Here is a 24,481-nt window from a genome sequence, read left to right as displayed (position 1 = left end):
TTTATAGTTATTTCTATATTGTCGTGATCTACTTTTAGTATTTGATATTTTTATACCGGTTTGATTTAGATCTCTTATTTTCCCCTCAATAGATGTGTGTCGTCTCTTTCTTTCCCTCTTATTTAACGTATGAACACACACTTCCACCATTTCCAAAAATACAACTAGAAAAATGGAGATTAGAAACGGAGATGAAGCAGGCCAGTATCACCAGCTTTGTGACGGCACCGGAGTTAGTAACGAAATCGCCGATGATGATTCCAGATTGAATGAGCTCGGTTACAAGCAAGAACTAGATCGCAAACTCTCGTAAGTCAACTCATTATTCCTACCTACTCTTTTTATAAACTCAATTTGATCGGATTTAGGCTTAGGTCATCGGATATTAACTGTGATAACGATTTACGTTTTAATTCGGAACATCATCGTATTTGATTCTCGTTTGTAAAATTAGAGAATTTGTTTATGGAATTTGAACTTTATAAAAAGCAATAGAAAAGAAAGCAGTGAAAGAGAGATTATGGCTGCGCCGGAATGGCGGTTTCGTAGCTTCACCAACCGGTAGCCGGTTAGCCAAGGGAAGTTAAATGACAAATCTACAGGAATAATAGTTGGAGACGTCACGCATCATAAGTTTTTTTTTTTTTTTTAATTTTCTAGTAATTGTTTTTATATACAAACAAGATACATAACTTAATAAAAGTTTTTAATTATATAAAATTTATCACTTAACCATTGTGAATGGAGGCCATAGGGAGACCTCGTCCCATTTTTCCCGGATTTTCTCATGTGATCATGAGCGGAGCTTTATTTTTTAAATTTTATTAAAAAAATGTTTTTTAGTGTAAAGTATTGAATTTTTAAGAGTCCGACTCCACTGATTTAGATTTTGAGAGTCTGGCCCCGTCACCACGTGTGAGTTGTGACACGTAGGCGCTATATCAGTTTTTTCCTCACTTATTTTGGTTTTCCTCAGATTGTGTGATGCCGCCCCAAATTTCACCAAAGTTCCACAAAACTAAATTATTTTTAATTTAATTTAAACTTTTAAAATAAAAGATTTTAATTACAATAAAATTATATAATTCAAATAAAACTACTTATTAAAATGAATAATAAATATTTTAAATAAAAAACAACTTAAATTAGATTTCTCAATATTTGCTATGCCGAAACGTGGGATTTACTATTGATGGGATTTACTGAGTATGATGATGATGATGATGCTACGTGGAAACGTGATTAAATTTCTAATGCACGTAGCGATTTTGTTACTCAACATGGGCCACCTCAATCAATCCTCCGTTTGGTCGCTCTCGCCATTCTTTAGCTCGTTGAAGACGTAATTAAATATTGTAGACTTTGCGTGAATGTCCTAAAACCTTGAAACAATTAGACCCAAGTTGCGGTGGGTCTGACCCAAATTGACGGAATTGTTCAAAGACCGCGTTTTAAAACAATCTCGATGTAGCAAGCGGCATTTCTTCTTGGAAACTAAGGGGTTGTTTGTTTACCTCTTAATGAGGCTCTTAATGGTTCAGACCTCTTACTGGTTCAGCACTTAATGCTTCAGACAGTTTGTTTCACGAGCAGATGTCTGAATGGTTCAGACATTTGCCTCTAAATGGTTAAGTATTATACTGGGTCTGAATGGTTAAGACCTCTAATCTGAATTGGTTAGACATTTGCCTCTGAACGGTTAAACATTATACTGGCTCTTAATGGTTCAGACATCTTATTGGTTCAACACTTAATGGTTCAGACCTCACCTCTTACTGATTCAACACTTAACCATTTAGAGGTTGGCAAACAGCCCCTAAGCCAAGGCTATCTCCTCTTCTTCGGTCCAACGTACCCTTGCGCCATTTGAGAGATGAATTTTTTTTGGAGATCGTGTGTATAGGATGAGAGAAAAATGGTAGGATTTGTATGTAGAGATTTTGTATAATGGTTGGTATTTAAAGGTTTGAAAATATATTTTTTTTTTCTAAATATCAACGGTCATATGACCATTTGGATGTTCCCGACACCCAGTGACACTTCCCAGATTTCCGTTGTAAAATCCATCCCCAGAATCCACGCTTGTAGTTTACCCCACCCCCTCCGCCTAAAACGCTCCAAAAGCGCCCCAGGTGGCGGTGTTTCACATCCTGGGTGATGATGTGGGAGGGGGCGTGAACCCATTAGTATTACCCATAGTCTAATGACCAAACCAACCTGAACTATTTTTTTCTGAACAAAAAGTTAGAAAATATGTTGAGGTGCAGAACATTTTGACTTTTAAGAGGCATAAGTTATCTCATTTATCAATTTTCAATCCAGTATGTTCAATAATAACTCTGTTAATCTAAATTAAAGTTTTTTTTTAACAACCTCATGTGTAGGTTGCTCGCTAATTTCTCAGTGTCATTCTCCATCATCTCTGTGATGACTGGCATAACGACATTATACAGTACCGGCCTCACATTTGGAGGACCCATTAGTATGATATATGGATGGCTCGTAGCAGGCCTATTCACGCTCATGGTAGGGCTATCAATGTCGGAGATTTGCTCTGCTTACCCCACGGCTGCTGGCCTCTACTTTTGGAGCGCAAAGCTTTGCGGCAATGATTGGGGCCCATTTGCTTCTTGGCTTACTGGCTGGTATGTCCTTTCATCCTCTTTTCATACCAACTAGGCTCGAGGGTGTGGGATGGAGCCCCTAGGGGCTTTATCAGGACACGTCAGCGCCACCTAGGATCCACGTCAGCCAGGGGGCTTTATAACGCCCTCCTTTAACTTGCATGGTATGGTATAAAGCCCCCTATTAAACAAAATTAAAAAAAAAGATTGTATTGGTTGAAATGCATGTGGGCCCCACCTGAACACTTCTTCCTCCTCATTAACATGCTAGCGCCCCACCTTGAAATCGATGGTGTGGGGCTGAGATGGCAAGGGTACGTGGCGCCCCATACCCTGCTGCCTTATTGTTATTGTTGTTATCATATTATAGTGTATGTTTTTGAGGTAAAGGATAAATCATAGTTTGGACAAACATGTTATAGTAAACATAAGCATTATTTTGCATAAATTTGTTGTGTGACTGTCAATCTAGAACGGACCCAACTGGTTTAGCCTTGGCCCTTGGGTATATGGACATTTTCTGATCATAGATTCACTCTCATGGCCTATAATGTAGAACATAAATCTGTCTTTGTGGTTTTGTTCATCTATATTTTGAATTTATGATCTCGTTCACTTTTAATGATCCAGATATCTATAAACTTTTGTTATAGGATTTATGTGAATTAAATACACTTAAACTAGGCATGCGCAAATTGATGAGTTATGTCATGTGTGATGGACCAGTTTATATTATTAGGTTGGATCAGATTGAGGATATGCAGTACTGTTTTTCCTTTTTGTTTTTATAGTTTTATGTATAAGTAATTTATTACATATGGTTGTTTCTTTCTGATCTTAATGATTTTAGACAGTTACAATGGCTCAAAAAGGGAATCTGAATACATAATGTATTTTGTTTAAAGTTTTAGGTTTAAGGATTGAATATCAACTCATAATTAGGCTGACAATTTCATACACGAAACGACACGATCTTAACAGGTTCGTGTTTGACCCTTAACAGGTTTCGTGTCTTAAACAGGTCGACACAATAAGACCTGTTAGTTTTCGTTTCGTGTTCTTGTCTTTAACAAGTCATGAGGTTATTTTCATTTTTGTGACTTACTGCCAGGAGAAAAGTTAAGGCTGGGTCCAACAATAATCTACTGAATTGAGAGAATCCACTCCAAAACCTAAAACCTATGTGGTCCATCTGGACCCAACAATTCAACAATTTTCTGCATGTGATAAAACAAGAGAGAAATAGATGAAAAATGATTCAAATCATCTCATTCATCTGACATATACATCATATATATAAACTAGTACAATAGAGTCCCTAAAAGCCTAAAGCCCATAAACATTGGGTTGGGCCATAAAATGATTGCATTCATAACACTCCCCCTCAAACATTTTATATTATACACCATCAACATTATAATTAGGCTGACAATTTCATACACGAAACGACACGATCTTAACAGGTTCGTGTTTGACCCTTAACAGGTTTCGTGTCTTAAACAGGTCGACACAATAAGACCTGTTAGTTTTCGTTTCGTGTTCTTGTCTTTAACAAGTCATGAGGTTATTTTCATTTTTGTGACTTACTGCCAGGAGAAAAGTTAAGGCTGGGTCCAACAATAATCTACTGAATTGAGAGAATCCACTCCAAAACCTAAAACCTATGTGGTCCATCTGGACCCAACAATTCAACAATTTTCTGCATGTGATAAAACAAGAGAGAAATAGATGAAAAATGATTCAAATCATCTCATTCATCTGACATATACATCATATATATAAACTAGTACAATAGAGTCCCTAAAAGCCTAAAGCCCATAAACATTGGGTTGGGCCATAAAATGATTGCATTCATAACACTCCCCCTCAAACATTTTATATTATACACCATCAACATTATACATTGGAAGATATTGGCTCGGTTCTTCAGGACCGATATTAACTGACACTTCAGGATTAGTTATACTGCCTCATTAAAACCTTACTAAGAAAACCCAGTGGGACAAAACTTAGTTAAGGAAAAAGAGTACATGTATATTACTCCCCTCAATTTTACATATAGCTCTTAGTCTGTGGAATTCAATCTTCAGTAATAATCGCTTGACTTGATCTTTGGTATAGTCTTCTTTGCTTAGGCTTCTTTTGATTCAAGTCGCATTGCCTTTAAATAGTACAACTCAACTTCTTCTGATTCAGCTTACACTGTCTTCAAATAATACAATTTGGCTTCCTATTATTGACTCTAGTCTTCACCTGTCTTAAATATGTTGAAATCATTGACTTCCATTAGTAACATATTTAGATTGAGATTGAGCTTTGTGGGGGTCTAATAGATATCCTTCATTATCATAATCCGATAGTTGTGACTCCATATTTTCTCATGAAAAATATCATGTCTCGAATCCCATATCATTTAATACGCTTTGTAATTATGCCTCGTTAAAAACCTTGCTAGGAAAAACCCAATGGGACAAAACCGTAGCTAAGGGAAAAAGAGTGCATTGCGCATTATACATAATTAACAACATGCTCCAGGATGATGTTAAGTCGATACTTCAGTGTCTATAAGATAAACTGATGCTATATGTTGCTTCATCAAAAAACCTTACTAAGAAAATCTAATAGAAAAACTTAGTAAAGGGAAAAAGAGTGCAACATATTAAATTGGAACTGTAATCTTGCCAATACATCTATCAAGAACGCAATATCAGGTGTCGTCTCGTTTACAAGATACACCATTGTTCTGCTCGCAATTAAGTATGGTACTTTTGGACCAATTATTTATCCATCCTCTTCTTAGGGACAATAAAATCCTTTCCATATGTCAAGCAATTCGACAACCATTGGCGTACTCAACAAATGAATTTTATCCATATAACATCTTATGGATGTAGTTTGATGGATGAGCAAAAATAGTACATATATATTCGAACTGTGATATACTAGAACTGTGGGTCGAGAATAACTACACGGTATAAAGATCTTTTCAGAATTTTCACTTTATAGTTTGACAGTTCCTTTCGATAGTGTTTACGACATCACTGTAAACTCCAATTACACTGAACACTGACAGTTCCTTTCGATAGTGTTTACAACATCTCTGTAAACTCCAATTACACTGAACACTAAGAGTGAAATCTTGATAAGTATATATAGCTCATTTTATCAAACTTATACCCCCTCTTTTCAAAGTATCAACCAAGTCAATTATACCACATAGGACGAGTCCCTTTAAGATTTATATAACACATATGGGGTTATTGTTAAATAATGACTTGAGCATTTTTAATCCTTCGGGGATTTTATGCAGATGTCATTTGTAATTGCCTCGTACATGTATACAGTGACGACATCCATAAGTTTTATTTGAAGTCATTTTGAGATTGCGAGGCCTCTTAAACATCTAAAGATTATCGCATCCACTACAGGGTATACGTTTCCACATAATCAACTACTGGGATTTGGGAAAAAATCTTTATGTTAAAAATCATGCCTTACATCGCAAAACTCATTCTTTACGTTTCTTTTTATTTAAAGACACCCAGTTATAACCTACTGGTTTGACATCTATGGGTGTTCGAACTGCTAGTTCGAAAACGTTTAGTTTATCGAGCGAATTTAATTGGCATTTAAGTCATCTAGCCATTTTGGCTATTTATGTGCGTACACTCTTGCACAGTTTCCATATACGTAATCGTTTTCGTCGATTACATCTATTGCTATAGCATATTCAAATATATCATTTTACACGTGTTTCATTACGGTTCCATATTATACTTTTTTTTTGTACATAAATCGTTGAGATCTCATACTTGTTTGGTAACCGAGTCTCTTCTGGAACTCCATTATCCTATATCAGAATTTCACTATCTCCTCTAGGATTTTAACAATAACCTCTTTTAAGGTTTTCGTATGCAACCCTTTCTTGGGTTTTGTATACAACCACATATGGGGTATTATATTCTACCACTTCTGGGGTATCCTATGCAACCTCTTCTGGTTACACCAACTGTATTACTCTGCTCTTTTTGTATTTGTGGGTTTTGTCTTTTGGAACCGATTTACCTCCCACATTTTCTTGATACGGTAATCATTTTGTGATTACTTTATTTCGAGCAGGTGAATTTAGTGCTGGTATACGTGACTTTTGCCAAGCTATTTGTGTTTATGAATGCATCTGGTATTTCATTTGCTATTATTTGAAAAGTCATGCCCTTTTGGACTTCAATTTAACATTGACCACTTCTGGTGTCGAGATTTAATATGATGCATTCTCTGTTTAGTTGTATTACCAGTCTTTTATTTTCCTTATCTTGTCTCCCCCTAAGACTGGAAATATTGGTTTGTTAAATGGATAGTTAGTATAGATGTTGTAAACATGTCCATTTTGGTACTTACATATATTGCATAACCAAAATAACTTTTGGTTCTCTTCTAGAGACCAATTGTTGTGGGGAGTATTTATGATTAGCAGTTGGTTTTGAATTGATTAGATAGTCGGTAAATATGAAAATTTATCTCGATTATATATTTCATATTGTTCCCAATAATGGTCTCTACAATTGTTTGTCAAGGTTCAACATTAAACAATGTCAAAGATCAACGTTTTATACTGTCAGGCAAAATCCCTTTTCAACCATATACACTTAAAAGCATGCTAAAATATGGATGCATCACTTAAGACCAATGAGTATTTACATGGTCCACATATAAGTGGGATAGTAGGAATTTCTTTTTGGATGGCTGAAAGATTGATTCGCTAAGAAAATGCATTGCATACATAATAAGTGTTTTGGTAGCAAGGCTGTTAGATTACTTAGTAGTGCTAGTTAGCACTTTTAATTATTTGGCATATCGTGATGCTATGTTGATGACCTATTTAGTCATGTCATGTGGTAAACGTATAATTTTTCTAGTAACTTCTGGTTACTCACCATATTTGATTTAATGAAATATTGTGGATATTTCATATTTGGTATCATTTTTCTTTGACATCATTCCAAAGTGATGACTTTTTATCCTAAAATAGTTGAAACTTAATAAATTTCTTCAAAATCAATAGTGTCTCTACCGAGACAACTACACCTGGTAAAAATATTTCTTATGTTTTGTTATAGTGTTAATTGTGTTGTATATCGGGCGTTTGCCATCTCAATTTGTGATTGCTCTAGATACACATATGTATAATGCATGCATTCACATGAGTATGTTAAGGGTTTTTTTTTTTGTATCCACATTTGAAGCGAATGTTTATATTTCCCCTTCTCGTACCTGCCTCTTTGTGACTGACTCATATTAAGTTTGTTTGAGCCATTGATATCATTTTTTTTATATTACCATGATCATCCACACGTGTGGCCTTTACTATGGCCAAATAATCCTTTTTCTCCTCCGACGACATTAACCAATTATATCTTTATATCATTTTTTTTACATCGATCTACAAGGAACCTGAAATCCATCAATGTTACACAAACAAGTTTTGTTTGAAAATCTCACATGAACAAAGATCAAGGTATGATTTGATTTCCTTTTCTTCTCCAATTTTCTATCAATGCTAACTTATTTGGTTTGGTATGAAAATATGAATATGAGATTGTGGAAGAATACCTCGAATCATATTTTTCTTGAAAGCTGTTTTGTGGTACTATTGTTAATATATATCGTAGATGTTTCGACTCTTGAATTATAATTCATTTGGTATACTCTTTGAGGCACATTATCACTAGTCCACTTTCTTACTATTTTTCTTTTGGAATTTATTTGAATTTAGTAATAGTGATATAACTTAAATTCAATCAAATGTAACTTACGAGGGTGAATGGAATATTATTAATTGTAAAATATAATTGAAAAGTATTAATTGTGATATTATTTCTCACTAACCTCATTACAAAATGTTATTTATTTGAATTTATGTTTCTTTATTCTTTTTAATTATTACTTAATTAGTTGAATAAAGAAAAACCGATAATAAAACAGTTAAACAATTGGGCTATTATATATATATACACATTAAACAATTGCATTGTTATACATTTACACTTCTACTTATATGAACTTTTAACTACAATAATACTAATAATATTAATTATGATAATTATGAATAAAGGTAACATGAGATAACTTCATAATAAGACCACTGCCGTTTCTATACTTCTATAATAATAATAATAAGGGAAATTGGCCTGTAATAGTCCCACCTAGACCTTATTGGCCATTAATAATCCCACCTCAGAATATTCCCCCCACCAGTCCCACCTTTCACCTATTTTTCCTACAATGGTCCCCCGTTAAAAAAACTTAACGGAGTTAAGCTTTTTTCCAAATTACAAACAGATTTTTAGGGCTTTTGATTAGAACGACGATACGAGTCCATTGATGTAAAACTTGCCTCGAAACGGTGCTCCAAACGATGAAAACGACGCTTCAATCCGGGTGTTTAAATTTCCAATTAACCAAAATCAAGTCACTTGGAGCACCATTTCGAAGAAAGTTTTACATCAATGGACTCGTATCATCGTTCTGATCAAAAGCCCTAAAAAAACTGTTTGTAATTTCGAAAAAAGCTTAACTCCGTTAAGTTTTTTTAACGGGGACCATTGTAGGAAAAACCGGTGAAAGGTGGGACTGGTGGGGGGAATATTCTGAGGTGGGATTATTAATGGCCAATAAGGTCTAGATGAGATTATTACAGGCCAATTCCCCTAATAATAATAATAATAATAATAATAATAATAATTAATAATAATAATAATAATAATAACAATAATAATAATAAATGTATTTTAACATATATAACTTATTCCCGTGCTATAACAGAGAAAAACAATGACTTCAAAAGATGGTTCATCATCTATCTATGTAGTTTGTTTAAGCTAAGATACCACTACCTATTTTTCATATATATATATATATATATATATATATTTGTGTGTGAACTATTGACTATATTAATATCTATCAATATTTGTTTTGCAGCTATACAAAAACGATAAGAATAATCATACAACTAATATGTTGACAATGCATAGTAGTGTAACAAATTGAATGATCAAAAACTTACGATTCATTATAATTAACTAATTTACTTAACTAGCTTAAGACCAATTTAGTTGTGCTAAATGTCACAACCTATATCATTGCACAGCAAAAAATAAAATAATCATAATGTTCGATAACAGATCTTACAATGTAGAGAACCCAAAAAAAATTAACATTATGATTTATTTACTTTAATGCGTTTATCAATTATATATAAAAATAGTTTATAAAACCCAGTTGACAAAACACCAACTTTTCATGGATATATCATTTATTATTATTTTAACACTTTTGATATGTATTAATTCCTTTTTAATCTAGAAGGTTAAGAACTTAATGATAAAAGTTTGAGCTTGAAACAACTTTTAAATTGATTGGGATAATTAATGACTTGGTTGAATTTTTGACCGAGTAAATCAGTTGCTGGGCTTTGACCATAACAACTCCTTGACCTACAATTCCACCAAATTCGGCCAACTAACAGATTCCAATAGGTTACGGTCATTTTCTCCGGAAACGATTTCCGGTTGCTGGAAAAGATAATTCTTTTTTTTTAGACTACATCACATAATGTAAAAATAACACTTTCTACTTTATTTGTTCGTCTACTACAAAAATTATATGGGGATATTTGGCCGGAAACTAAAAATCAATTTACAGAACCATACTGAATAGTTTATATAATGTATATCTATATATGTATAATATACGTATTGTGCAATAAATCACGGAAGTTGGTTCGATATGTTACCTCAATTGTTGTATACGGCTCTTGATCGATATCCGATTCTCAGTCGGATGTGTTTATACGCACATCAATCCAGCATTCATGAATTCTGCCACCGTCGGGTTCTCAAACACGGCGATCATGTTTCCGAATGCGACCAGTGACGTGGTTCGGTGGCCATGGTCAAGATGGTTCGGGTTGGGTTATTGAAATCATGACAAATCAGAAGGGTGGAAAGATAAAGAAAATGAATGGAAATTCGGTTACAAAATTAAGGAATTTGAAGAGCGTCGTGCTGATAACGTGTGATAAAACAAGAGAGAAATAGACAAAAAATGATTCAAATCATCTCATTCATCTAGCATATACATCATATATATAAACTAGTACAATAGAGTCCCTAAAAGCCTAAAGCCCATAAACATTGGGTTGGGCCATAAAATGATTGCATTCATAACACTGCATTTAATTTCTCTTTCCAAATTTTGCTTTGTAATAAATTATCATATATATTTTTTATTTTGATTTCTCAAGTAATTTAATTATCATATATATATATTTTTTTATTTTGATTTCTCAAAGAAAAGAACCTATTTAATTACAAAACCAAACTACAACTTATATGTATACAAAAATGGCAACTACCATACAAAATAATCTATAATCTTACTTTGTGGAACAATATAAAAGACATATGTTTTACAATTGATATCAATATAAGAATATAAATAATTTATGGATTAAATTTTATTAGCAAGTTTATATTTAGGGCCCTGGTAATGGGTTATAGGGGTTCAGCCACATAACTTTTCGGGCCCTTTAAAATTTCGAGCCTTGGGCGTCGGTACGGGTTTTCCGTGCCCAGAGCCGGCCCTGATTATGTGATAAAAACTTAAAGATGGTATAGATAACGTAAGCCCATGAAAATGGACTAGGTTTAATTGCTAGTATGTGGTTAAGTGATAAAAGCTTAAATAATGCGAAGTGTAACTATGATTGAAATATATTTTTTTAATATGCAAATCAATTTTTATAGATTGGTGATGGAACTAGTTATAAATTAGTTTTATGACTAAGGTGACGAATCTAACAAAAATAAACCAAGAGCAAGTATCAGGACTACAAGCATCCTCCAATCTCCTACTCTTTGTTTATGCTAATACAGGCATTTCTTGTGAGCGAACTAGTTATAGATTAGTAATGTTTAGTTTTGGTTTACCTTCAATTTTGGGACAGATTTCAACACAAAATCATACCTGTTAATACATTTAATCAAGTTTTAAGTTAAACAAAAAAAAAAAAAACAAGTTTAGTAATTTATAAATGAGAACAAGAAACAAGTTATATATTATTTTAATACAAATCATAACAGAACTTTTTTGTTAAAATAATATAACATATAAAGATTATGTTTCTATGTTAGTTGGTTTCTGGTACCCAAAAAAAATGGCTAATCCCCCACTAATCCTAAGTTATTTTTAGAATTTTAATCGTTGGGTGCTTTTCAATTTGGATGTTCGCTTATGCTTTGTATGCTATTTTAAAAATAACTATGGAATCAAGAACTCAAGAGATATAAGATCGAATCCTGTTGGTTTTGTGATTGGTGATAATTTGGATATCTCTGAAAATCGTGTAACACTTTCAGGTTGAATTATTTTGTTTCGATATCTCTGAAAATCGTGTAACACTTTTCGGGTGTGACAATAACCCAGAAACCTGTAACCGTAATCACCACTAGGCACATCAAACTGAAAAAAAAAAAACAATGGTTAAAATATGACGGTAAATCTAACGCCTAATTCAAATAAGTAAATAAATGTTTACCTCGTTCAGGTCTTGCAACAACGGCCCTCTAGGCACAACAAACTAAAAAACCAATGGATAAAAGATAATGGTAAATTTAACGCCTAATACAAATAAGTAAATAAATGCTTACCTCGTTCAGGTCTGGCAAAAACGGTTCCTTGTGATAAGAACGAAAATCGGACATGACCTCCTCCGCGTGATCATCATTATTCTCCCGTCGTAAAAATCAGGAACAATAGACCCCTCCTAAAACAACGGCGCGCTAAGTATTTCTTAAACAAAACAAACAATACTAGTTAATAAATACTATACCACACTACTTTCAGGAATAAATGTGCTCGTGTTGTTGCCGGACGATTTGCCAAAAACGTAATTGAGATTGAACCAAGACATCAAAATATCAAATGTTTGAATCCTTTGTGGAAAGAAAGAAAGAAGAATGAACGAAATGCTGATCCTTCTTCCTTTAAAAGGGAGAAATAATGCCAAAACCAATCATTCACCAGAGTGCAATGCGACTCGTATAGCCCTATACGAGTCGTATAGGGCTTATGTAATATCACATCCATTACTTTATGTCACTGTTGAGTGACACCGTACTACCTCATACTTAATACGGATCGTATAGCTCTATACGACTCGTATAGGGTTTGCACGAGAAGACATTATTAGCCTTTGACTGACGTTGGAAATTGTTATTTCCCTATACGGGTCATATAGGTCTGTACGACCTGTATTGAGAGTGTCAATTTAAGAAAGCAAGGTGTGCCAATAATAATACGACCCATTTAATAATCACTTTGTCCATTAGTAACTTATATGATTCCCACCACTTTAGTTTTAACCACATGTTTTTAAACCTATTTAGCTATTATGTAAATTAAATGTAAAATCATTGAAGTTCAGTCAGTATAAAAACATATTCATTAATATCATTGAAGTTTAGTCATCATAAGAACATATTCATTAGACTATTTAGCTATTATGTAAATTTCATGTAAGTTCAGTCATTATAAGAACATATTCATTGGGTTATTTAGCTATTATGTAAATTAAATGTAAAATTATTGAAGTTCATTCGTTAGAAGAACATATTCATTAAAACCATTGAAGTTCAGTCATTATAAGAACATGTTCATTAGAAAATAGATGGAATTTTAATAGGTAAGTAAAGATTGTGATGGAGAGAATGTGTGACCGCTAATAGTGGTGGATTACTTTTCCTCTAGAATAAGATCAAAAGGTTAAGTAGGGCATCTTGATTGAACCGATGGTTGAGTAGGGCATCTAAACTCTAGAATAAGATCAAAAGGTTAAGCAGGGCATCTTAATTGAACCGATGATTGAGCAGGGCATCTGAAAAAATTATGAACAAATTAGAAGATTATATATCATTGTAACTAGTATTTGTAATTTGATACATTTTGTTTTTTTACAAACCAAACCAAGTGGTAAAATAGTGTGTTATAAAAGTCTTTGTGCTTGATTTAAGTATACAAAAAAGTTAAGCACAATAAAATAATAATAATAATAATAATAATAATATAGGTTCAAAATCAGAATCAATTAAAGAAAATTTTAGTTATAAGGTTAAGTTTGATGTTCTATGATGGTGTTTGGGGTTGAGTTTTGAAAATAGATTATATGTTTTGAACAATCAGAATCAGCTAATTAACTGTAAGAAAACGTGATGTTGAAAGATAGTGTTTGGATTTGATTATGTTGCTTGATATCACAATAATCAGATAATCAACTATTTGAGTGTTTGGCAAATATATATTTAAAAAAAATAAACAAGTGAAAATCTTTATCTAAACGCAAATAATCAATTTTTGGAAAACTGTGTTTTGTTGCAGTAGGGGGGAGCTGTTTTTGGAAAACTGCGTTTTGTAACTTTCTAAATGCAAATAATCAATTTTTTTATTTTTTTTACCCAAACACTCAAAACTAACTATTTACGATTTCAAAACTTAATAATCTAAAAATCTCCTTCAAAACTTAACCCCAAACACTCTCTATATGGTTTAAGGAAAAACTATATGAACTATTTAACTTGATGTAAGTGAGATGTCAAACCCAATAGATACAAATGTATTCCTTTTCATATCATTTTCTTGAAATAGACACGTTTGTTGTTTGCCAAACATAGTCAAAGTTACTGAATCATGTAATTTTAAGATTATCACTAGTGAAACTCCATTAGTCTATTATTTACTTGATTAACATATAAAGGCTAGATCCTGTACATGATAAATTTTCCATGTCAAGCATACGTGACAAGGAGAAGATGATAAGTGTTATTGACAAGAAGAGTATTCTAGTCCTTTATTAAGTGAACAGTTTTCACCTTTGATTTTCAAACGACTGTAACTTTTTTCATACGTTAATATATTTTTTTTTAAATTTCAACGTATTAACGAGCATTTCATTCTCTTTAATTCGAGCAGCCTATTGCTATGATTTTCTTAAAGAAATCACAGGATTTTGAATACCCACTAATCCATTACGTGATTTTGAATACACAGCACACGACTACGTGATTTTGAATATCAATTACGTGATTACACATTCACCATAAACCATTACGTGATTACACATTCAATATAAATTCATTACATGATTACGTATTCAATATGTTTTGTTATAATTGATGTTATTACAATTATATGCTTATTACGTGATTACGCATTCATAAATAAAAACTTGATTGTTTATGCTTTATTACGTGATTAAATCTCTAATATACTGCATTATGTGGTTATTATAGGTTGATTTGCCTAATATTTTGTATATAATTTGTCCTTAATACGTGATTAAATCTGAAATATTATGTATTCCATATGAAATATTATGTATTACATATTTTTTGTTTTTACGTAATTATGTAATTACTCAGTGTGGTTTCACATAAAATACTATAATAAAATAACGTAATCACGAAATGGGTATTCAGAATCACGTAGTAACGTAATAATACATAGTCAACTAATGCTACCTAATTACGTAATCACTTAGTGGGTGTTTCACATACTATAATGAAATCACATAATCAACGTAATGAGTAAATTACGTAGTCATGTGTTGGGTATTCAAAATCACGTTGTCACATAATGCGTATTCAAAATCCTGTAAATATTTTTAAGAAAACTATAGCAACATGTTGCTCGAATTATAGATAATGCAATGCTCGTTACGGTGTAAGATTAAAAAAAAAATACTAACGTATTAAAACGTTATAGCCATTTGAAAATCAAGGGGGAAGGAATTTAAGTGAGAAAGGACCATAATACTTTTTCTCTATTTATTTCTTCAATTGTTTGAACCTTATATTTACGAAAATGCCACCACATAGTTTTGAGCTATTAATCTTAGGAGATCAATGGCTCACATTGTCGCTTATGATTCGCACAAATCCAATGTCTTGTACGTGATCGGCTGACTTAACATATAATTCAGTTGAAGTTGTCAAATGTGTAAGACTGTATGCCACCACCGCCCTTCCTCCCCTGCCCTCTACGACGTCCCCTTGCGGGCCTTGCGCACCCATCCTTTCCCTCCTCCTCCACATGCATCCTCCTCTTCTCTCTCCTCTCCCACTCACAACAATCCCATGGGTACGCCCTTGTGCAAGGGGTTGCCTCTACAACCTCTCTCTGTCACGTCCTCATGCCGCTGTCTCTCTTATCCACCTCCTTTGCTACATCTGAACGAGCGGCCCTCTTTCTCAAGCGTTGGATGTGGTCTCATGATTTCCATAGCATTTGTGAACGGGTCAGATAAAGTGTATCTTCTTGTTTATAAGTACGAGTCTCATTAGAAAACAACGTAGTTGATTGTGTTTAAACAAAAATGATATCATATCTGTCTGGTTTCCAAAATTAAATGTTTGAGACGGTAGAGACAAAACAAGCAAAATAATAAATCGGTAACGAGGATGTTACATCGTATTTGTAAAACTATAAAATGGAAAAATACAAATCTATGGCAGCCGTCCAAAAAAAAAGTACAAACATATAAATATATGACAGGAGAAGTGATTCTCACCTCTAATTTTGGAATAAGTGACTGGAATACTTGTTCGGTCGTAGCAATGATTACGTAATATAAACAACATTATTCCATTCGTTCACACAAGGAAAAACAATTAAGACTATTCCATGGTCAAACGCAAAATAGTTAAAACTCTAAAGTCTAAAGTAGCTTGCTTTCTCCATTAAATTTGTATTATTCAAAGAAAAGAAACTAACTTATATCTCAATGAAAATGAAACTTACTTATATCTTTATACTTAAATGTAACTACGGTTTTGACCCGCCGCGCGTTGCGGCGGCGTCGAACTTTAGAAAACTATTATGGTTCACATCTTTTAAACATCTAGGATTTAATTTGATGACCCATTTTATTCATGTGAACATATTGACTTTCTCTTGCTTTAAATATCCTGTCAATTTCCAAGTCTCGCCCCAGATGAATTAACATATCCAAACCACCGAAATAACCTAAAGTTCCACTGCCAAATTATGAAATTAGAGATGCCGGCAAATACGGAGATGTTTCTCTCTCTAAAAACCATGTTCTCTATGTACAAAACCAGACCTTAATAGGTCCAGCAAAGAGTGGCGGACTCAGAAAAAATTTTCAAGGGGTGCGGATAAGGGGTTTAACCAACTTTTCAAGGGTTCAAGGGGTGCGGATAAGGGGTTTAACCAAATTTTCAAGGGGTGCGGGGAGAATTTTACCTTATAAAATACACTAAATATTTTTTTTCAGGGGGTGCGCCCGCCCACCCTGGACCCTTACTAGGTCCGCCCTTGCCAGCAAATGGTTGTCGGCTAAAAAGAGATATAGAGAAGATCGCACAGGTCCACCGCCGCTACGGGTGGCCGGAAAGCCGACCACAACATCAAGACGACACCGTTTTGCTTTGTTTCTCTCTAGAAACCCTACCGTCGTTTCTCAAAACATTTAATATTGAAACCACCTAAGAGGAGATGAATCCTAAAATAGAGGACAACTGTAGAAGAGAGTGCCACCTCATAAGCCACGTGTACCCAACACAAAACTTTACAAAACCCTTAACATAATGAAGCATGAAATACGAACACCATAAACTTACATATCTTTTAAATTAGAGTGTATAAATAAAGCCATTTGTACAAGCAATAAAGCACAAAGTATAATACTCTTACTGCATAAAATACTAATAAAGCCTAGAATACAACACTAACTTGCATAGAAGTGTTACAAAATAATAGTATATAATATATAATGTCACTTGAAATAATTCTAGGATTCTAATCTTACTTTTTCTCGTTCTTTTTATATTATCCTAACTTGATCCATGACTCGCGTCCTGCTTCTTTTGAAATTCTAGACTCATCAGTGACAGAGCTTGAGCAAAAGTTTGGTGGGGGCCGAAAGTCATGAGACCCAAAAATACTTTCCTATCGCTATGCTTCGGGTTATATGTTTGGGTCACGTCAAACAATAATAACTCCAAATATCTAATTATTCTTCATTCATTCAAATAGACCGTTCTTAGCCTAGGGCTGTCCAAAAAGCTTGTGGCTCGGAGCTCGCTCGGATTTAGCTCGGGAAAAGCTCACTCAATATGGCTTGGTCTGAAATTGAGTCGGATTAGCTCAGCTCGGTTTGAAAGGGAGCCTAACTCGGCTTGGCTCGGCTCGGTTCGTAATAAGCCGCATTGTCTCAGTTTGTCTTTTGATTATTTTTACTTTTCATATATACTATTTTTATATAGATATGATATATTGTAAAAAGTTTGTTTTTATATGTGTGTAATTAGGTGTGCACTTGGATATCCATGACATATTTTAAGTTTGATAAAGATGCTAATGAGCTTATATTGTATTTCGTTAAAAACTGAAACTTATAATCGAGCCAAGCCCGAGCTTACCCAAGCTCAGCTCAACTCATGAACAACCCTAGTTCTTACGAAAAAAAAAAAAAAACTATATATTATTTTTAACCAAAAAAAGACCTACACCCCCCCCCCCCACACACACACATCATCATCAAGTTTAAAAATTTATTAATAGCCCCGTTCTACACGATTTATTATAATTCAATACGACAATAAGTATAAATTTTTTGACAAGAAAATTGGTGGGGGCCGAAAATTTGTAGGCAATATAATTGGTGGGGACGAACTCAATATCTATAAAATTTTTGGATTAAATACCGAAAAATTACACTACTAAGCAAAACATTGACGTGAGCTGAGACACCCCCAACCTCACAAAACTACGCTCTTAATAGTCGTTTCATCATTTTTTTTGTGCAATTGATAGTCGTTTCATCATTCTTTGTGCAATTTAACCGTCGTTTTCCTTATTTTCTTCCACATTCAAATCATGGTTTTCTTGTTCACTATTTAATCTTTAAATCTTCGTTTACTTACTAAATAATATTTTATTTATACAACGCATGTAATAAACGAGTTTATAATATACCGTTAAACAAAGATCTATAAAACTAGTTAAATAATGTTAGCTAGTTACATATTATATTATATAAATAGGGTAAAGTTCTTGTACAAATAATCTTAACAGACTAAACATACAAATTGAAGGAAAACTCAAAAAGACATGGTGACATTTTTGTAATTATCAATAACTATCAAAGTTACTCTACAAATATACTTTTAGTAGCAGCAAAAAAAAATCTTTTTTTTGCTAACAAAATGTAGTGATTTTTTAATAAAAAATGTTAAAAAAATGTGTTTTTATGTATTTTTGGTTGAGTTCACATTTGTATAGTAACTTTGATAGTTGGTGGTAATTACAAAAAATGTCACCTTGTCTTTTTGAGTTTTCCTTCAATTTGTATGTTTAGTATATTAAGATTATTTGTATTTGATCTTTTCCCTATATAAATATTATATAAAAATCACAAGAATGATATGATCTTTATTGTAGTAACAAACGTGTTGATCAACGCACATGTTCAAACCTCACATGACATCTCTCTCACAAGTTGGCCCCTTCACATTGTTTGACCATATACTCCCATTAAATAACAAGATTCCATCCATATATTTCTATATTATTTCACACCCAAAAGATTGATGATATAAAACTCATTTAATTTCATTCTCAACAGTTAATAATAATATCAATCAATCATCCCCATTATTCCACAAAGACTTCTTACAAACAGCTGATAACACTCTACACAAAATTCTCACTCAACAACACTTGTGCAATTTTCATCCAATCTTCAACAATGGGTTCACAAAATGTTATCCAAATTAACGGCAAACACCCACAAGATTCCGGTCACTCAAGATTAAACGAATTGGGATACAAACAAGAACTCAAGCGTGATCTTTCGTAATATTCTCGCAAACCCTTTTCATTTTTTGATTCATCAAACCTTTTATCCTATTCAATCTTGATTTTTTTTTTTTTTTTTTTTTTTTTTTTTGTGTTGGGAATTTGCAGGGTGTTGTCAAATTTTGCGTTTTCTTTTTCGATAATATCAGTGGTTACAGGGATAACAACATTGTATAATAGTGGGTTGAGGTTTGGTGGGCCAGTTGTGTTGGTGTATGGATGGTTAGTGGCTGGTGTGTTCACCATGGCTGTGGGTTTGTCTATGGCTGAAATTTGTTCATCTTATCCTACTTCTGGTGGTTTGTATTATTGGAGTGCTAAACTTGCTGGTCATAGTTGGGCTCCCTTTGCCTCTTGGATCACTGGCTGGTGTGTAAACTATTTCATTTTTTTATATATATAAATATATACGTATGAGGCGGGATTATACTGGGTACGCTTGTTGTTGCTGTTGTTGTTATAAATATATAAGTTTGATTTGAATGAATGATAGATAAGATACCAGACATGAATGTCATTTTTGTGGAATTTGTTTCCTGTTTGGGTATATGTTTATTTGAACAACTGGTGCATATTTGTCATTTGTGCAAAACAAGGGTCTTTAAGGTTTTTTTTTTTTTTCTGAAACTTGCAGTACTGTTTATATGAGGTAGTGGGGCTAGATAGAGATAGAAGCACATGTACTGAGAGCAGTAATAATATGTTTCTGAGTACTTTTCTAGGCACATAACTGAGTTCCTTATAAGATTTTGTATTTATGTGTAATGGTTTCAATATAAAGTGATTGTTTTCGGTCACCTTTTCTTTAAAGTGTGTAATGGTTTCGAATGGAAATTGAATAAGAGAAAAAAAGTGAAATGTCCACGCCCGTGATTCGGCTCACAAAGAAACCAACCACGCCCTGGTTATGCCTCACTGGGACAGTGTTTCACACCCAAAAGGGCCACCTTGCAGGGGTGTTAGTTAGCCCATAACGGATGGTCTAAAGGATGTTCCTGTTTTTCACAGGTTTGACCAAAAATCATAATTCAAAAAATAATATCTAGATAAGAGAAATTATAGCTAAGATTGTATTCAGTTGACAAAAACCCTTGATTTTATGGATTTATATAACGAAAAGATAATTAAAGATAACTACAAAAGTCTCTAAAGTTAGGGAAAAGTTGAAAATGGAGCCCAAAACATTGAAATTCGATCCCCCGATGACCGGGCCAGATTGTATTAGCATCATTATGATCTTTTCTTGCACTGTTTGTGGATGTGTAAGTATTTAGCTCTTCATGGTTCAATAGTTATACATGTTTGAAGTCCATATGTTCTCATGTATGTTTTAATTCAATGACTGAAACTGTGAGCTCATTTTAGATTTTAAGTCATTAGTACGTATTTTCGGTCACTAATGTCTTTTTTTCTTCTCTTTTGGCCTTTTTGCAGGTACAACATTGTAGGCCAGGTAACTAAAACAGCATAAATCTTGTGCTCCTAGTATTTTCAAAAAAAAAAAAAAAAAAAAAAAAACCTAACCGTTTAACAAACTTTGTAACTCTGCAGTGGGCTGTGACAACAAGTGTTAATTTTTCACTTGCTCAGTTGATTGGAGTAATCATTCTTCTGAGCACCGGTGGCCAAAACGAAGGTGGTTACGTAGCTTCTAAATACATGATTCTCGTTATTCATGCTGGCCTTCTTCTCGTTCATGCCATCATAAACAGCCTCCCGATTTCATGGCTATCCTTCTTTGGACAAATAGCAGCCGCCTGGAATATATTAGGTGTCTTTTTTCTAATGATTTGTATACCCCTGGTTGCAAAAGAAAAGGCTAGCGCAGAATTCGTGTTTACACATTTCAATACGGATAATGACGCGGGAATTAGTAGTAAACCGTACATATTTCTTATCGGGTTGCTTATGAGCCAGTATACATTGACTGGGTATGATGCCTCTGCTCATATGGTTAGTTTTCTTTTCTTTGTTATTTTCTGAAGAGTAAAATGCCATTTTCGTCCCTGAGGTTTGACCAGTTTTGCGACTTTCTTCCAAATGTTTGTTTTTCGCATCTGGATCCAAAAGATTTTAAATCTTGCCATTTTCATTTGGCTCGTTAATGCCATCCATTTTTTTCCGTTAAGTCAGGGGTATTACCATCTTTTTTGCTAACTTAGAGGGCAATTCGGTCTTTTTCACTTTATGTAAAAAGACCGAATAACCCTGTATAGACCGAATTGCCCTTTAAGTTAACAAAAAAGACGGAAATACCCCTGACTTAACGAAGAAAAATGGATGGAGTTAACGAGTTTTGGATCAAGATGCGAAAAAACAAACCTTCGGACGAAAGTCGCAAAACTGGCCAAACCTCAAGAACAAAAATGGCATTCTACTCTTCTCTTAACTATGAGTTGCATATCTTTGCTTATGTTTTCGTTTTTTTCTTCTTATAGTCGGAGGAAACAAAGAGTGCAGATATAAATGGGCCGAAAGGAATCATTAGTTCTATTGGCATCTCTATAATAGTTGGATGGGGCTATTTGCTTGGAATAACATTCGCGGTTACCGATATCCCGCAACTTTTAAGCCCGGATAACGATGCAGGCGGTTACGCAATTGCCGAGATATTTTATCAAGCTTTCAAGAAACGGTATGGGAGTGGTACTGGAGGTATCATTTGCTTGCTCGTGGTGGCTGTTGCCATTTTCTTCTGTGCCATGAGCTCGCTCACAAGCAATTCAAGGTAACCTTTAGGATCAAATAATCACTCACACACACACAGAGTATTCACATATGGCAAACAGTCTTGGGTCTGGACTGAAAAGCCCGTTTGCTTTAGACCCGGTTGACGGGTTGAGCCCGGTAGTTATACTTCTGTTACAAGGTCCAAACATAAAAAGTCCGCTTAGGCATAATCTAAAGCTAAGTTATAGGTCCAAGAAGCTCCAAATTTCTGGTCTTAAAGGCAGGGTACCTATAATTACTGTTTTCCGTTTCCCCCCTTGTAATATAAATGTAACTAGTAAATTTCTCCCGCACGTTGCACAACATCGAAACGTAAAGTAACGCGAAATTATACCGTCTAATGAAAACGTATTATATTTGACCCGACTCATTTCGAACAGCAGTTACGTCAAAACGTAGACCAACTGAAAAACGTACATAAAAATATGCACGGGAACGTATTATATATGACCCAACAAAATTTACGTCGAAACATAAACCAACTTGAATTTATCCCGTACTACACATATAAAAATAAGCACTTCAAACTCAAGGGGATTAAAATGAACTTCCATAAAGTTTTTAGAAAGTTAAAGGGGTGTATGCGTAAAAACTGAAAATTAAGGGGTTAAAGTAAAAAAAGATCCAAAAAAAATTGAAAGTTACTGTAGCGCCGTTGTGACGCAAGCTACAGTAACCGAAACTTGTGTTTTAATAATATTTATAATTATAATTATAATTATGATTATAATTTCTGAATTTTGTGTATTATCTAGCGTAAATTTGTTTCAACTCTAACCATGGAAAAGCAATTGGCAGGATGGTATATGCATTTTCAAGAGACGGAGCAATGCCGTTGTCATCGTTATGGCATAAAGTGAACCAACAGGAGGTCCCGATATATGCTGTTTGGCTCTCCGCGGTCATAGCATTCTGCATGGCCCTTACGGTATGTCATCACTCATCAATATTTCTTGTACATATTTATCTAAAATATGTAAAGATTATTTTGTTTGAACTTTAAAGAAATGTTTTTTGCAGTCTCTGGGGAGTATAGTGGCATTTCAAGCCATGACATCAATAGCAGTGATCGGTTTGTACATAGCCTATGCGTTACCGATATTCTTCAGGGTCACTTTGGCCCGTAAATCATTTGTACCCGGGCCTTTTAATTTGGGCCGGTATGGTGTTGTTATTGGTTGGATATCAGTTCTTTGGGTCATTACCATTTCGGTGCTCTTCTCTTTGCCTGTAGCGTACCCGATTACTGATCAGACTCTCAACTATACCCCTGTGGCGGTTGGTGGTCTTTTTATTATCGTGGTGTCTTATTGGATAGTGAATGCGCGATATTGGTTTAAAGGTCCTGTAACAAATGTTGGTACCCCTAGCAATGTATGATGTTACCGTTATTTGTATATCAACTTTTTAGTGGCAATTATATTCGTGTAGGGAATCAGTAATGAAAATAGTTTTTTTCACCTTTGTATAATGAATTTGAAAAAGAAAGTACACTTTTTAGTCAACGAGATTTACTTGTTTGGGCTTTTACTCATGTACTTTTGTTAGATACTTAGATTATCGTATTTTGACAAATTGACCTCTTGGTTCACAAAAGTGTTTTGAGATTGCATAGAGTAAATGTTATATGAATGAAGTAGATAAAACTGACTAAACCGTCTAAACCAAAGCAAGTAGCTTATTTTGGCCAATCTGAGAACCAAAGGGTTTGCCATGGTTCGGTTTCGGTTGTTTGCAGGTTTAACAATTCGATTTGAAACTTGGAACGGACTGTGTAAACTAAACCGGTCGTTTACTTTTTGTTATTTATATAAATATAAATATTATTTTTCATATTCTTAGTATGTAGTTATTAATATGTCTCATGTACCATCTTAAAACCTGTAGTACATAATAATAATTTGGAAACAAAATTATTTAAGCTAGAGCTTCCTATCGTCGATTAGTGAATAAGTAAAGCTGACTAAATATCAAATAGGATAACTAAATCCTAAACTTAAATATCGAGTTCAAGGCTTCAAGTACTAAATAGTAGCAGGACCGTTAAGCCAAACAAAAAATAATCGTAAAAATGATGAATCACGCACGCACGTTACGGCGTGTTACCTGGTGTGAAGTGACTTCCACGCCATTCCTCCACATCCACTATGTATAGTGAAGTGTTAAGATCTTTTCAAATAAATCCTCGCGTG

The 24,481-nt window shown here is 33.9% G+C and overlaps 1 protein-coding gene across 2 annotated transcripts; it reads left to right on the top strand.

Annotated features, from left to right (window-relative positions):
* The first annotated feature begins 86 nt into the window (after positions 1-86).
* On the top strand, positions 87-23,817 carry LOC110924470 (amino-acid permease BAT1 homolog). Of its 2 annotated transcripts, none has more exons than XM_022168472.2 (7): positions 87-309; positions 2,385-2,645; positions 20,994-21,012; positions 21,111-21,512; positions 21,998-22,287; positions 23,088-23,217; positions 23,310-23,817. In XM_022168472.2, exons 1-7 carry the CDS (start codon positions 173-175, stop codon positions 23,667-23,669), a joined length of 1,599 nt encoding a protein of 532 aa, XP_022024164.1. In that variant the 5' UTR covers positions 87-172; the 3' UTR covers positions 23,670-23,817. The 2 variants fall into 2 exon arrangements, with proteins under 2 accessions (XP_022024164.1, XP_022024165.1); XM_022168473.2 differs by lacking the exons at positions 87-309; positions 2,385-2,645 and adding exons at positions 19,293-19,556; positions 19,668-19,928 and having other exon boundaries at positions 23,310-23,794.
* The last annotated feature ends 664 nt before the right edge of the window (positions 23,818-24,481 follow it).

This window comes from Helianthus annuus, chromosome 17, assembly GCF_002127325.2.
Source record: "Helianthus annuus cultivar XRQ/B chromosome 17, HanXRQr2.0-SUNRISE, whole genome shotgun sequence".
Taxonomy (NCBI): domain Eukaryota; kingdom Viridiplantae; phylum Streptophyta; class Magnoliopsida; order Asterales; family Asteraceae; genus Helianthus; species Helianthus annuus.
This window is presented reverse-complemented; position numbering and strand designations above follow the sequence as displayed.

What these genes read in the sequence shown, in the direction of transcription:
- LOC110924470 (XM_022168472.2), top strand. Translation starts at nt 173, where the DNA reads ATGGAGATTAGAAACGGAGATGAAGCAGGCCAGTATCACCAGCTTTGT. An exon ending in GAACTAGATCGCAAACTCTC is followed by an intron (nt 310 to 2,384) that starts GTAAGTCAACTC and finishes CCTCATGTGTAG; the next exon opens with GTTGCTCGCTAATTTCTCAG. An exon ending in CATTCTGCATGGCCCTTACG is followed by an intron (nt 23,218 to 23,309) that starts GTATGTCATCAC and finishes TGTTTTTTGCAG; the next exon opens with TCTCTGGGGAGTATAGTGGC.